This window comes from Colossoma macropomum, unplaced genomic scaffold, assembly GCF_904425465.1.
Source record: "Colossoma macropomum unplaced genomic scaffold, Colossoma_macropomum, whole genome shotgun sequence".
NCBI lineage: Eukaryota > Metazoa > Chordata > Actinopteri > Characiformes > Serrasalmidae > Colossoma > Colossoma macropomum.
Genome location: NW_023494792.1, coordinates 26,759,097 through 26,776,143, shown reverse-complemented (window position 1 = coordinate 26,776,143; position 17,047 = coordinate 26,759,097). Strand labels below are relative to the sequence as shown.

At 40.5% G+C, this 17,047-nt stretch overlaps 1 protein-coding gene across 3 annotated transcripts in view; it reads right to left on the bottom strand.

Annotated features, from left to right (window-relative positions):
• Nucleotides 1-17,047, bottom strand: part of LOC118812045 (collagen alpha-1(IX) chain-like) — a 73,904-nt gene that overhangs the window by 44,038 nt on the left and 12,819 nt on the right. For all 3 annotated transcript variants that reach the window (XM_036576724.1, XM_036576726.1, XM_036576725.1), the window contains exons 3-4: nucleotides 10,063-10,134; nucleotides 7,518-7,647 (exon numbers count right to left, since the gene is read on the bottom strand). In XM_036576724.1, coding sequence (XP_036432617.1) covers nucleotides 7,518-7,647; nucleotides 10,063-10,134 — 202 coding nt within the window. The remainder of the gene's footprint in view (nucleotides 1-7,517; nucleotides 7,648-10,062; nucleotides 10,135-17,047) is intronic.

Here is a 17,047-nt window from a genome sequence, read left to right as displayed (position 1 = left end):
AATGTAAGTCAATGGAACCAGACTTTTTTCCAAGTCACATTGGGCCGTTTCTTTTGGTCCATTCACGATGAAATTTTGACATAATGTAAAGAGCAACAGGCATTTTCAAAATATGTCAAAAACTGAAAAACGACAAAAATGGAGTTCTCTCACTCTTTGTCTCTCCCTGCATGTATATATATATATATATATATATATATATATATATATATATATATATAAACATACAGATAGATAGACAGATAGATAGATAGATAGATAGATAGATAGATAGATGTGTGTACATGTAAGTATATGTATGTGTATATAAATAATAAAAGAATACTTTTACATATATATATATATATATATATATATATATATATATATATATATATATATATATATATATATTTAGATAACTATCTATCTATCTATCTATCTATTTTGAAGTCTATGGAATCTCTCCCTCTATATATATTACTGTGTCCTGTCCCTCCTTTACTCCACTATCTCTCTCTCTCTCTCTCTCTCTCTCTCTGTATCTCTCCTTTGAGAGGTATAAAGGGAACAGGAGGCAGTAACACTTCAAAGTTAAGCCAGACTCATTGCTTTTTCTCCATTAAAGGCCTGGCGGAGGTTTTGTCATGGCTGTATAACTCTCTCCTCATTATGTCTCCCTAAATGAATGAGTGCTTTTAGACGACCTGTCAGCCATAAGTTCTAACGTCTGTTTGCGTTATGTAACCAGACCACGTACACTTGCAATGCAGCAGAAAGGTTGACTCAGCAAACAGGCGAGCGTGCAGGACTCCACAGTACAGCTCTAATTAAAGAAATACAGATGTGTGGACACGCGTTACGCTACACCCAGACATTACGCCTGGATGTCGAACCCCGACTGCAGCGTGTCGGGCTCTGCCTGTGATAACACATCCGATTCAGTCGAGGGAAGACTGCAGACTTAGCTAATGAGCAGAATCAGGTGTGATGTATTAAGGAACATATCAAACTCTGCAGTGCTCTGCTGTTCACTATCACAGCTCTGTGGCTGGTCTGTATTAGAAACACCAACCTTGAACTTCCACTCACTGGAAGCACTCCTGTGTCTGATCCACTCGTACCAGCACATCACACACTAACACACCACCACTGCGTCAGTGTCGCTGCAGTGCTGAGAATGATCCACCACCCAAATAATACCTGCTCTGTAGAGTGCTGACCACTGAAGAACAGGGTAACAAAGTATGCAGAGAAATAGATGGACTACAGTCTGTAATTGTAGAACTACAAAAAGCTCCTTTATGGTCAGTGGAGCTGATAAAATGGGCAATGAGTGTAGATACACGGAGGTGGTCAGTCAGTGTATGCAAATGAGCTCTGTTCTGATTGGCTGTCCCATATTGTGCCTGGTTGAAAAAGCAGTCTGGGCTGAAACACTCCTTATAACTTCGGTGCAAGTGGGAGGAGCTAAACTGCTGTAGGCCGAATAGGCACATACATGCTACATGTTTTTGTGACATCACCAATACAGTACATATTGAAACTTTAGCAATGTTTACAAACTACATCAAACAAAAAAGTGGGGGAAATCCAGTTTGCCCTGACATGAGCCCTTTAAAAGCGACTTCACGCTCACAAATCTCAAACATGGTTCTTTAGGGAACCAAAAACAGAGGAGAACTGTGAACCTAGACCAGCATTCCTATCCTCACATGCTCTGTGTATAGCAGCACTTGCTGTTAATGACCCTTTTTCCACTAGACGCTGTTTTCCAGTGCACAGGGAGCTTAATATGTGTGTGGAAAGGCAGCGCTTGATGTTTAAAGCGCCCTGAAAATCCTCCTGAGACCATCCCGAGGACACACTTTAACAGCCAGAGCTCCATGTGCTGAATGTCTGTGGAAATCTGGATGTTTCTGGATGTTTCAGTCTATAATCGTAAGCAGTCGTTCTCTCAGTAAGCATCTCGCAGGGTCAGCGCCTGTCTCACATCCCTCCCTACTGAGTCAGTCTATCTTAAAGACTGAGTGGAGCTGCAGACGTGAGCTCTTCTCTGCACTTTGAGGCTCCACCACATGCCAAATGGGTTCAGACATGCATTTTTATTTTTAGATGAGGTCAGTTATAAGCTGCATGGAGAGCAGTGACACCTGCATGTAACCTTTAATAATGCAACACCTGTAACACAGACTGAGCAGGTATTTTTGCATGTCCTCGTGCAGAACTGTTCACAAGACCGAGACCAACATTCATTTAAATGGCCATTAGAGAGGAATTCCAATGCTTTTTTCAGATTATCTGCACAATTAAAGACGTAAACAGAGTCATTTACAGTGGTTTGGTGTGAAACGCTCTGTTCTAGAGAAACATAGTGTCAGAACTGTTCACAGTGGTGGTGATAGGAACCAGACGTCCACCTCTAAAAGCTCCCTCACAGAAAGATATTACATGAAATGGTTGTGAATTCACTGCCTGATGTCTGAGACACTGTTTTATGATAGTTCTAACCACTTAACATCCTAAGCTTATTACACAATAAGGCTTATTATTCAGTAGCTACATGGGCTTTAATGCAAACTGGTTGTGCTATTGTGTGTAATAAAACTCTGGGCCTGCCGATGGCCCCATGGCCTGTTAAAGGGTTAAAAAAGTCTTGACCTAAAACATATTTTTAAACCCATTCATGGTGGAGGGAAACATGCAGGGTGTTGTGAGGCAAAATAGTTCCCAGAGAAAAGGTTCACTGGTGGTTTTGGACAGTGAATAAAATGTCTGTATTAGTGTTGTAGACGTTGTGACCCCTGGTTCCTATCACCCCCACTGTAAAGACATCTGAGTCTCTACAGTGAACCGTTTCACACCAAACCACTCTGAATGACTCTGTTTACATCTCAACCACTGAATAACGCAGACATTTTGAAAAAGCCTCCTTCTAAACTCCCCCTTCACATATGACTGCAAGCCTATTAGTGATTCCAACATGATCATCAAGCGGACATCGACAAGAAGCCAGCCTACAGAGAAGAGGTTGAGAGCTTGGAGATCTGGAACTGGGACAACAACCTTGCTCCCAACTCAAAGAAAACAAAGGAGCTCATCTCAGACTTCGGGAGACAGAAACGAAATGGTCACCATCCCTTTGGTGTCCACAGCGAGAGGAGATTCCTTGGAGTCCACATCAGCCAAGACCTGCCATGGTCCATCAAGATAAAGCGATAGCCATGAAAGGTCTTCAGAGGCTTCACGTCCTGAGGAGCCTGAAGAAAGCACAACTCCCACAAAAGCTGCTGGGCAACTATAAATGCACCACAGAGTCCATCATCACATACTGCATTACAACATGGCACTCAGGCTGCACCTCTGAGCGCTGGAAGGCCCTCCAGCACATCATTAAAACGGCCCAGAGGATCACCGGCTCACAGCTTCCACCACCAGAAGATATTTACAGAACCCACCATGAACATCTGCTAAAACCCGCCCCACTCCAGACACACTCCTCTTCTTCACTCCTCTGCCATCTGGCCAGCACTACAGAGCCCTGAATGCTGAACGACCAGACTGAAAAACAGTTTTTACCCCAGTGCTGTCACACTGCTGAACACACAGCACTCCGTATAGCAGCAACACCACCATAACTGTACTGGACCTCAGCTACGCTACCACATTCACACATCTGCACATGCTGGTCTATGAGTAATCCACATGTGTAATCCACTGGCACTGTGTACCAACCACTGTGACTGCTTTCTATTATTGTACTATTACTCTTCAGTGCAATAATATATCTCAGTACTGTGACTGTTTCCTATTTATTTCCCCCTTTAACTGCAATAATAAATTTTCTACCACCCCTTCAAGCGCAGCAATTGTTCTGTGCAATATCCCTCCAACATCGCTCCCAGTACTGGACACTTTATTCCTTTATGGACTCTTTATTCTTTCATGGACAGTTAATATTCTATGGATACTGTTCTTTTATGCACACTTTATTCTGTGTATATATTTACGTTTGATTTTGCATCTTTAGTCTGTATGGGTGTTTATACTTACTTTTATATTTTATAGTTTTACTTTTCATTAAGTATCCACAGGATCGCTCCAAACGACATCTCCTAATGACTACTCGTACAGCGACAAAAAGGTATCTTATCTCAAAGCCCCATATCCTATATTTACCTTCTTGAAGTCCGCTTATGATGTTTGTATGTTTTCATGTACCAAAAAAAGTCATAATGCATTTTCACATGACCACTTTTTTCCCCAATTTTCTCCCTAATTTTAGTCATATTTCACCCACTAGTTAGGAATCCTCCAGCCATACATTACTACCAGCGCTAGGAGGACAAAAGCTAGCTCAGGCTTCCTCCGAGTCCTGTAAAGCGCCACCACATCTTTTTGACCTGCCGATAACACAACATCATTGGACAGCCGAACGCGCTCAGAGGAGAACACTAATCACCAGTTCTGTTCCATCAGCTGACAAACGCCTGCACTGGCTAGCATCGTGCTGAGTGATGGGAGGAGAGGGGGGCCATCCTACACGCAAGAGAGAGCGACTCACAGATGGCTGTAGCATCGCTGGGGATCAAACTCGCAATCTCCTCATGAAAGGGGCCAATATTTAGATGGGTGTGCCTCTCAGGAGCCACATCACATTTTCCAACCTCTCCCTATCCCTTAGAATTAAACAGGCTGTTTTTGTTATTGGGCCTTTCAATATATGTAAATGAGCTCTGTTCTGATTGACTGCCCTGTGTTGTAGATATAGTGAGCGGGCGGGGCCAAACTGCTATAAGCTCATATAAGTTATAAGCTCATATGCAAATGTTTTGGCACCCTTAGTCAAATGATTTTTTGTGCACATTTTTGTACACAATTACTGTTTCTTTGCTGACTTTAAAATATTGGAAAAATTAAAACATAAAAATAAAATGTTTCACAACTTTTGCACAGGCCACATTTTATGTCTCATATTCCCCCTGATATGTTAAATTTGGGAAAAACACAGAAAAAGTGCACAAAAATGTACAGAAGTGTTTTCTCTGTGGAGGATGTATTAACTAATTTTCACTTGGAAAATCAACACAACATGGCATTTGACCAGGATGTGCAAACCTTTGTGTACTAACGTGTGTAAATGTGTTGTTTTTATGACATCACAACCACAGCAAATTCCAAACTGTGCTGTTTCCACCTATGGACTGTATGACAGGAGTGAACTAGACGTTTCTAAACTTTAACAGTGTTTACATACCACATCGAATTCAGTTCTCCATAATACAGGTCATTAAAGGCTTGAGAAGGTTTATCTAGAGTAAACAATAGCACATATGGGGATATGAATACTGACAGTTTTAGTGACAGTGCTGTCTCAGGTGTAAAAGCACAGGCCACATATTGTGTCCTCTTGTCGTGGGTCAGCACCCAAAACGACTTTAGGCCCAAAAGAGCTTCAGTATGTGTTTCTAACAGCAGTTAGTTAAAGAGTATGTTCTGCTCTTCATAAGGAGGAAGACACTTGGGTGACCTTTGCAGGGAATTTTCCTAATTACAAAATTACAGGGATAAAAATTACAGGGAAAATTGCCAAAGAGGCAAAGTGTGCCCCTGGGGGAGAGTGTCGCTAAAGCACAAGTAGGAGTTAAAAGCTAGTTTTGTGCTCTTAAACAGCCTAATATTGTTTTAAAAACTTCAATACTTCGGAAAATGCAATTATCTCCCACTTCCATCCATTTTTTCTTCAACCATTATAACGATCTCCCGCTTGATGTGTATGTGTAACTTCATTATGGGTGTGCCACAAGCGGTTTCTGTGCCTCATATCAACAAACTGATTGCTTAGCTCATTTGCATAAAGTTGGTCCGGTAAGTCCAGGCGTACACTGTGTGATTGTACCAGTCTTGTTCTTTGGAGACTCACAGTGTACGAATCGCTTGTCGTGTACAGACAAAGTCTATGATTTATATGCTCACGCTGGATGAAATCACACACCGCACATGATACGCAGCCCCTACAGACAGCTCTGTCTACTGACAGCCCCTACAGACAGCTCTGTCTACTGACAGCCCCTACAGACAGCTCTGTCTACTGACAGCCCCTACAGACAGTTCTGTCTACTGACAGCCCCTACAGACAGCTCTGTCTACTGACAGCCCCAACAAAACTGTTTTACTCTGAACAGCTCTGGCTGCGTTTACATGCAAAGGTTTTGTCCAATCTGATTGAATACATTCTGATTATAGATTTAGACTGAGGTGTTTATTCTCATCTGAGGATAATCTCAGTTTACATGCTCACTACAAGTAATCAGATCCAAAATTACGTGCATGCGTAGAGAACCACTTAGTGTAGACGTTGCCATGACAACCAGCTTCACGTGAGTCCAGTCAGAGTGAGATGAGCAGCAGTGAGCAGTGCTTAATGGTGTCAGACTCAGGAAAACGTCCTTCACATGTCCTTATTAAAGAAGGCCGAGAGGAAGACGTCGTGTTCTGAGACACATAAGCTGGACGTCCGTCCCACCGCCGTCTTTTAAAGATCAGAGCATAAACTTCATCTCCACTGCACTTCTCTGATAGGGAATGTAATCAGAGTACAGGTGTTTACATGGTTATTATTCTTCTATTTAACAGATTATTTACAGGATTACCCACCTTGTTCCGTCAGATAGAAACCGTATTCCAAATGGCCTCAATCGGACTAGACTATTCGGATTGAGGTGTCCACATGGACGTATTCTATTCTGATTGAGCAAATTATTAGGCTGCATGTAAACACAGCTAAAGGGTACTGAGCAAACACGCTGAAAAACTAAGCTGTATGTAGGTGGGTAGGACAATACAGCCTCTCTACAGCCAATTTTACAAAGACAATTTAAAAAATCAACATATTAACATTAATTTTAGCCTAGCAGACAGAGCAAAATGGGCATATATGGACTTTGGTACTGCAAAAGTTGCCCTTTTTGCCTCTGTGAGCCACAGTGGTCATGACTGCATGCGATTTAAGTGCTATTTTGTGAAATTGGTTTGTAAGATCTGCTCACACTGTGAGAAAAGTGACCAAAATTTGTGTCAGAAATCCATTCGATTGTCTGATCGCTCAGTCGGAGCTGGCTTGGGCAGTTAATCTGGCAACGCTTCCCCCACTGCACAGCAAATGATGGCTATTCAAGCTAAATATTGGACTGACCCTGATAAACAGTCAACTTTGATCAAATTGAGCTTAAAATGGGCTAGAATTACACACTTGTATGCCATAAGAGAGCTGAGACAGCTGGCTATGCCTCAGAAGCTGCTGTGCTGGTCACATGAGCATACCTACTTTGTCGTCTCGCACCACAATCTGGCCTGTTATGAGGTCTTCTGCCCTCTATGTTATCTTCTGTTATAGACATTCTAATTATTGAATTATTTAATATTATTATTTTTAAAAAATGGCATAGTATCCACACGTAAAAGAATTCAAATTACATCTTTTGTTGATTTTCCAAGTGAAAATAAATCTGTTTATTGCCTGTGTGTCTGTGTGTTACCTTGTTGGAATTTGGAAGTTGGCCTCTCGGTCCAGTCTGTAGGCCACCTGAGTGGGAGTGGACCCCTCCACCTTCCTCACGCCTTTCATAGGAATCACATCCAACTGGAACTGTGTGATCAGGTCAAACCCTGCCAGCATGCACACACACGCGCACACACACACACACACACACATACACACACACACACACATACACACACACACACACACACACACACATACACACACACACACACATACACACACACACACACATACAAGAACATACATCACATTATAGACTTAATAAGAGTTACATATTATTTAATATGTCTCTAAGAGTGTGTGTCTAAGTGATTGTCCACCTCCTTGTATCTTCACTCATTGTCCATTTTATCAGCTCCACTGACCATATAGTTTCAGTTTGTAGTTCTACCGTTACAGACTGTAATCCATCTGTTTCTCTGCATACTTTGTTACCCTGTTTCTCAATGGTCAGGACCCCCACAGGACCACCAAAGAGCAGGTATTATTTTGGTGGTGGGTCATTCTCAGCACTGCAGTAACACTGATGTGGTGGTGGTGTGTTAGTGTGTGTTGCGCTGGTATGAGTGGATCAGACACAGCAGTGCTGCTGGAGTATATGGTAAGTGGAGCTGATAAAGCTGGTCAGTGTAGATCACGTGTCAGTCTCCAGTCCTCGCGGGCCAAAACACTGCAGACTTCAGCTTGCTGCACCATTAAACACACAAATAAATAAAAAATGTACACTAAAATGTGCAGGAAAGGCCAAAAACATTCTTTAATTTTAAATGTAGTTCTGTTATAACTGAAGTTTGGGGGGAGGAGCATGGCTGAAACCCCTCCTTCCTCCAATCTAACACCCTATAAATTCACATCCTCACCTTCCGTTCCCATGACGACGTGTTCGTAATCCCCACCACCACCCCATCTCCTCCCTGTTCCTCAGTCCTGCATCAGCCCCACCATAGCTATGAGGGGTCCAGCATTCTAGCTACAGACAGAAGCTGCCCAGAACTCCAGCCCCAGAGTTCTCTCTCTCCCTCAATCAGTCGTTCCTCATACTACCACCGCCATGCTGAAGTCATGGTCTGAACTTACAAAAGGAAGTTAATGAAATTAGAGGTTTTATTGAAAGTAATTGTGAAGCATTTCTATTGGTCTATTCATCATGAAATTATTACAGAAAGCCTAGGCAGCTGCTGAGCTCAAATAATGTAGAAAAATAAAGATTGACAAAAATGGAAATGCATGTTTCTCTTTGGGCAGTGATGATATGACACTTCTTATTAACTTCTTTTTATCCAGTCAAACCCATTTGAATACAAAGATGGGGTTTGATTAGTTCAGGTTACCCTCAGTGTAAGGACAGTTGTTGGGAAAAGGTGCACTATTGGTGAAGTTTAGGCACTAGGCAGCACTTAAACGTGACAACTGAAAAGATTAGGCTCTGTAGCTGAACTGACATCCGTCTCTCTTAGATTGCATTGTGAGCTTAGTTACCCGTCCACTGAATTCAATGGAAAATCAAGCCACTGATCGAGTGTCCAGGAATTTTACACTCTCAGAAATAAAGCTACTAAACTGTCACTGGGGCAGTGCCCCTCTTGTCTCTGGGGTGGAACCCTCAAGGGTCCATCTCAGTACCTTTAGTCAGGGAACATAACTGAACCATAATCCACTGAAATGATATGTTCTAAGCTGTACTGACTCCACACACCCCGTCTCGCCTCCAGGCTTTTATTTTACTGTTCTGTTTAAAACATTCAGTTATGAAAAGGAATAAATACAAACTTTTCACCTGGAAAAACTTACTTAAGGTTCACAATCAGACCTTAAAACCACTGTTGTAGCTTTGGGGGAACATTTACACTGTTTGTACCTTGATGAACGAAAAATGTACCTGCACAGAACCTTTATGTCAAACAGTGTGCAGGGCTAAGGAGGCAACCCTACATACAAGTGTACAGTAAGAGAAGACTTACTCAGCTATTTCTTCAGAGCACTTGCCAGCTCAGTCTTGAGTATCGCTTTAATAAGATGCAGAACAAAACAAGGCCTCATAACAAACATTAACTGTACATAAATGTGGACTCAGTGGGGAGCGTCATAATGTAAACATGTGTTTGTTTTACAACAACCAGGTGCAGATCCCACCCCCCCAAAAATTCCGCTTACACTTTCTAGTCATCAAGCTGCGGAACATGTGAGAGTGATTTGGTGGTTGTAACCACCACGTCTTACTAAAACCAACGTAGTGGCAACCAATTAAAATCTTGCTGAGCATGAAGTGTTCCTGCTGTCTGCCCAAAGCAGGACTGGTTTATTTGGCTCGTTTGAGATGCTTTAAAACAATCTATATCCATCTTTAACCAATAAAAAAGCTTCAGAACATTGAGGCAGCGGGGTAGCAAGGTATTTATGAGTAAACCATCTAATTCAAATTGTCTGATTCGGCATAATTCTGCTGTTGAGTGAGGACAGTGGCTTAAATGCCTGCTGTATAACTTGCGTTATATTATCAAGAAAGCTCTTAATTTTACCTGGAAGGTCATCTTGTCCATTTCTCATGGTTGGGCACACAGTGTCGCCATCTAATCGGTTGAGATCCAGCTCTGGAAAAGGAAACAAAATATCCATGTGATCCATGCATTTGTGCTTTTCTCTGCTGCTCTATGTTGAACACTGACAAAAACTGATCCCTATGATTAAGGTGCCTGGACCTACTGATAGGTCCAATAATAAGGTGTTTAAGCCTAATGATAGGTCCAATAATAAGGTGTTCGAGCCTACTGATAGGTCCAATAATAAGGTGTTTAAGCCTACTGATAGGTCCAATAATAAGGTGTTTCAGCCTACTGATAGGTCCAATAATAAGATGTTTCAGCCTACTGATAGGTCCAATAATAAGGTGCTTGGACCTTCTGATAGGTCCAATAATAAGGTTCTTGGGCCTACTAACAGGTCCTACTAATAAGGTGCTTGGACCTACTGATAGGTCCCACTAATAAGGTGTTTCAGCCTACTGATAGGTCCAATAATAAGGTGTTCAAGCCTACTGATAGGTCCAATAATAAGGTGTTCAAGCCTACTGATAGGTCCAATAATAAGGTGTTCAAGCCTACTGATAGGTCCAATAATAAGGTGTTCAAGCCTACTGATAGGTCCAATAATAAGATGTTTAAGCCTACTGATAGGTCCAATAATAAGGTGTTTAAGCCTACTGATAGGTCCAATAATAAGGTGTTTCAGCCTACTTATAGGTCCAGTAATAAGGTGTTTAAGCCTACTGATAGGTCCAATAATAAGGTGTTTAAGCCTACTGATAGGTCCAATAATAAGGTGTTTAAGCCTACTGATAGGTCCAATAATAAGGTGTTTAAGCCTACTGACAGGTCCAATAATAAGGTGTTTAAGCCTACTGATAGGTCCAATAATAAGGTGTTTAAGCCTACTGACAGGTCCAATAATAAGGTGTTTCAGCCTACTGACAGGTCCAATAATAAGGTGTTTCAGCCTACTGATAGGTCCAATAATAAGGTGTTTCAGCCTACTGACAGGTCCAATAATAAGGTGTTCGAGCCTACTGATAGGTCCAATAATAAGGTGTTCAAGCCTACTGATAGGTCCAATAATAAGGTGTTTAAGCCTACTTATAGGTCCCACTAATAAGGTGTTCAAGCCTACTGATAGGTCCAATAATAAGGTGTTTAAGCCTACTGATAGGTCCAATAATAAGGTGTTCAAGCCTACTGATAGGTCCAATAATAAGGTGTTTAAGCCTACTGACAGGTCCAATAATAAGGTGTTTAAGCCTACTGACAGGTCCAATAATAAGGTGTTTCAGCCTACTGACAGGTCCAATAATAAGGTGTTCGAGCCTACTGATAGGTCCAATAATAAGATGTTTCAGCCTACTGATAGGTCCAATAATAAGGTGTTCAAGCCTACTGATAGGTCCAATAATAAGGTGTTTAAGCCTACTGATAGGTCCAATAATAAGGTGTTCAAGCCTACTGATAGGTCCAATAATAAGGTGTTCAAGCCTACTGATAGGTCCAATAATAAGGTGCTTGGACCTTCTGATAGGTCCAATAATAAGGTTCTTGGGCCTACTAACAGGTTCTACTAATAAGGTGCTTGGACCTACTGATAGGTCCCACTAATAAGGTGTTTCAGCCTACTGATAGGTCCAGTAATAAGGTGTTCAAGCCTACTGATAGGTCCAATAATAAGGTGTTCAAGCCTACTGATAGGTCCAATAATAAGGTGTTTAAGCCTACTGATAGGTCCAATAATAAGATGTTTAAGCCTACTGATAGGTCCAATAATAAGGTGTTTAAGCCTACTGATAGGTCCAATAATAAGGTGTTTCAGCCTACTTATAGGTCCAGTAATAAGGTGTTTAAGCCTACTGATAGGTCCAATAATAAGGTGTTTAAGCCTACTGATAGGTCCAATAATAAGGTGTTCGAGCCTACTGATAGGTCCAATAATAAGGTGTTCAAGCCTACTGATAGGTCCAATAATAAGGTGTTTAAGCCTACTGATAGGTCCAATAATAAGGTGTTCGAGCCTACTGATAGGTCCAATAATAAGGTGTTTAAGCCTACTGATAGGTCCAATAATAAGATGTTTCAGCCTACTGATAGGTCCAATAATAAGGTGCTTGGACCTTCTGATAGGTCCAATAATAAGGTTCTTGGGCCTACTAACAGGTCCTACTAATAAGGTGCTTGGACCTACTGATAGGTCCCTCTAATAAGGTGTTTAAGCCTACTGATAGGTCCAGTAATAAGGTGTTCAAGCCTACTGATAGGTCCAATAATAAGGTGTTCAAGCCTACTGATAGGTCCAATAATAAGGTGTTCAAGCCTACTGATAGGTCCAATAATAAGGTGTTCAAGCCTACTGATAGGTCCAATAATAAGGTGTTTAAGCCTACTGATAGGTCCAATAATAAGATGTTTAAGCCTACTGATAGGTCCAATAATAAGGTGTTCAAGCCTACTGATAGGTCCAATAATAAGGTGTTTCAGCCTACTTATAGGTCCAGTAATAAGGTGTTTAAGCCTACTGATAGGTCCAATAATAAGGTGTTTAAGCCTACTGATAGGTCCAATAATAAGGTGTTTAAGCCTACTGATAGGTCCAATAATAAGGTGTTTAAGCCTACTGACAGGTCCAATAATAAGGTGTTTCAGCCTACTGACAGGTCCAATAATAAGGTGTTTCAGCCTACTGATAGGTCCAATAATAAGGTGTTTCAGCCTACTGACAGGTCCAATAATAAGGTGTTTCAGCCTACTGATAGGTCCAATAATAAGGTGTTCGAGCCTACTGATAGGTCCAATAATAAGGTGTTCAAGCCTACTGATAGGTCCAATAATAAGGTGTTTAAGCCTACTGACAGGTCCAATAATAAGGTGTTTCAGCCTACTGACAGGTCCAATAATAAGGTGTTTCAGCCTACTGACAGGTCCAATAATAAGGTGTTTCAGCCTACTGACAGGTCCAATAATAAGGTGTTTCAGCCTACTGATAGGTCCAATAATAAGGTGTTTCAGCCTACTGACAGGTCCAATAATAAGGTGTTTCGAGCCTACTGATAGGTCCAATAATAAGGTGTTCAAGCCTACTGATAGGTCCAATAATAAGGTGTTTAAGCCTACTTATAGGTCCCACTAATAAGGTGTTCAAGCCTACTGATAGGTCCAATAATAAGGTGTTTCAGCCTACTGACAGGTCCAATAATAAGGTGTTTCAGCCTACTGATAGGTCCAATAATAAGGTGTTTCAGCCTACTGACAGGTCCAATAATAAGGTGTTCGAGCCTACTGATAGGTCCAATAATAAGGTGTTCAAGCCTACTGATAGGTCCAATAATAAGGTGTTTAAGCCTACTTATAGGTCCCACTAATAAGGTGTTCAAGCCTACTGATAGGTCCAATAATAAGGTGTTTAAGCCTACTGATAGGTCCAATAATAAGGTGTTCAAGCCTACTGATAGGTCCAATAATAAGGTGTTTAAGCCTACTGACAGGTCCAATAATAAGGTGTTTAAGCCTACTGACAGGTCCAATAATAAGGTGTTTCAGCCTACTGACAGGTCCAATAATAAGGTGTTCGAGCCTACTGATAGGTCCAATAATAAGATGTTTCAGCCTACTGATAGGTCCAATAATAAGGTGTTCAAGCCTACTGATAGGTCCAATAATAAGGTGTTTAAGCCTACTGATAGGTCCAATAATAAGGTGTTCAAGCCTACTGATAGGTCCAATAATAAGGTGTTCAAGCCTACTGATAGGTCCAATAATAAGGTGCTTGGACCTTCTGATAGGTCCAATAATAAGGTTCTTGGGCCTACTAACAGGTTCTACTAATAAGGTGCTTGGACCTACTGATAGGTCCCACTAATAAGGTGTTTCAGCCTACTGATAGGTCCAGTAATAAGGTGTTCAAGCCTACTGATAGGTCCAATAATAAGGTGTTCAAGCCTACTGATAGGTCCAATAATAAGGTGTTTAAGCCTACTGATAGGTCCAATAATAAGATGTTTAAGCCTACTGATAGGTCCAATAATAAGGTGTTTAAGCCTACTGATAGGTCCAATAATAAGGTGTTTCAGCCTACTATAGGTCCAGTAATAAGGTGTTTAAGCCTACTGATAGGTCCAATAATAAGGTGTTTAAGCCTACTGATAGGTCCAATAATAAGGTGTTCGAGCCTACTGATAGGTCCAATAATAAGGTGTTCAAGCCTACTGATAGGTCCAATAATAAGGTGTTTAAGCCTACTGATAGGTCCAATAATAAGGTGTTCGAGCCTACTGATAGGTCCAATAATAAGGTGTTTAAGCCTACTGATAGGTCCAATAATAAGATGTTTCAGCCTACTGATAGGTCCAATAATAAGGTGCTTGGACCTTCTGATAGGTCCAATAATAAGGTTCTTGGGCCTACTAACAGGTCCTACTAATAAGGTGCTTGGACCTACTGATAGGTCCCTCTAATAAGGTGTTTAAGCCTACTGATAGGTCCAGTAATAAGGTGTTCAAGCCTACTGATAGGTCCAATAATAAGGTGTTCAAGCCTACTGATAGGTCCAATAATAAGGTGTTCAAGCCTACTGATAGGTCCAATAATAAGGTGTTCAAGCCTACTGATAGGTCCAATAATAAGGTGTTTAAGCCTACTGATAGGTCCAATAATAAGATGTTTAAGCCTACTGATAGGTCCAATAATAAGGTGTTCAAGCCTACTGATAGGTCCAATAATAAGGTGTTTCAGCCTACTTATAGGTCCAGTAATAAGGTGTTTAAGCCTACTGATAGGTCCAATAATAAGGTGTTTAAGCCTACTGATAGGTCCAATAATAAGGTGTTTAAGCCTACTGATAGGTCCAATAATAAGGTGTTTAAGCCTACTGACAGGTCCAATAATAAGGTGTTTCAGCCTACTGACAGGTCCAATAATAAGGTGTTTCAGCCTACTGATAGGTCCAATAATAAGGTGTTTCAGCCTACTGACAGGTCCAATAATAAGGTGTTTCAGCCTACTGATAGGTCCAATAATAAGGTGTTCGAGCCTACTGATAGGTCCAATAATAAGGTGTTCAAGCCTACTGATAGGTCCAATAATAAGGTGTTTAAGCCTACTGACAGGTCCAATAATAAGGTGTTTCAGCCTACTGACAGGTCCAATAATAAGGTGTTTCAGCCTACTGACAGGTCCAATAATAAGGTGTTTCAGCCTACTGATAGGTCCAATAATAAGGTGTTTCAGCCTACTGATAGGTCCAATAATAAGGTGTTTCAGCCTACTGACAGGTCCAATAATAAGGTGTTTCAGCCTACTGATAGGTCCAATAATAAGGTGTTTAAGCCTACTGATAGGTCCCACTAATAAGGTGTTTCAGCCTACGTATAGGTCCCACTAATAAGGTGTTCAAGCCTACTGATAGGTCCAATAATAAGGTGTTTCAGCCTACTTATAGGTCCTACTAATAAGGTGTTTCAGCCTACTTATAGGTCCTACTAATAAGGTGTTTCAGCCTACGTATAGGTCCCACTAATAAGGTGTTCAAGCCTACTGATAGGTCCCACCAATAAGGTGTTTCAGCCTACTTATAGGTCCCACTAATAAGCTTGTTGAACACTGACAAAAACTGATCCCTACAATTAAGGTGCTTGGACCTGCTAATAGGTTTCCACTAATAAGGCGCTTGGACCTACTGACAGGTCCTACTAATAAGGAGCTTGAGTTTAAAGATTTGCGAATTGGCATATAGGAATGTATTGCAATTTAATAAATTTGATTGCAAATTATTACTCCAAAAGTAAACTTTCTTTTTAAATTGAGGCAAACAGAATTGTGAAGAAAACAAATTCAAAAAGATGTACATTTTTATATTTAGTAGGAATTTTGATGATAGTGTATAAGACTAATAATGATAGTGTATAAGACATCTACTAGCTGTTACTTCATAATGTATATATATATATATATATTTATATATATATATATGTATATATATATATATTAAGTATACATGTATATATATATATATGTATACATGTGTATGTGTGTATCGCTGTTGTTGGAAAAAAACCTTGTATTTCCAAAAAGGTAACTTTACAGAGAGAAGGAAAAAACCTCACTTTTAATGTAAGTCAATGGAACCACTTTTTTCCCCAAGTCATTTTAGGGCATTTATTTTGGCCCATTTCTCATGAAATTTTCACACGATGTAAAAAGCAACAGGCATTTTCAAAATATGTCAAAAACTGAAAAATGACAAAAATGAAGATACGAGGTTTTGTTCTGACAGCAGGGATATAATGACGAACACTTGACATGCTGATGAGTAGTTAATTGTGACATTAGAGCTAAAACATGTCTTACATGCTACTGTTGTTATAAAATGCTACTCAAATTCTTTTTTTGTAAAGTAGACAAACAACATTTAAAGCATCACATATTTAACAAACGCTTCCATCCAGAGTAACTTATAAGGCTGGGTGAATGCAACTGAAACTAGCTTGAATAATTCAAACACTTGTGTATTTGTTTGTTAAGTCAGCATTCATATCACTGTTTACCCAGTAAATAAATTTAAGTGTAGAATTACAGTAAATTACTTGTTAAGGTCAGCACCCCACTGACTGTTTGCCACTGCTGGTCCAAGTTCAGACCGCCCAGATTATTGTACTGTGTACAAGTTTTTGATCTCCGAAAACAGAGCTTAAATGCACATAGACTTTTATTTTGGAAAATAAGACAAATATTAAAGCTAAGAGGAAAAAATGAATGACTAGACCTAATATGAAATGATTTGTTGAAAATATGGCTGACGCTGTGCTGGATTCTAATTATATACTACTTTACAAAGGATACTGAAAGAAAGAAATGAAGGGGGCCAACGGTAGACCACCATCCTCCTTTAACTTTCACCAGCTGCACATTTCATTACGCTGTTTAATAAAGAAGCGTTCGCTTAATAAGGGTCTTTCCCCACCACACAAACACA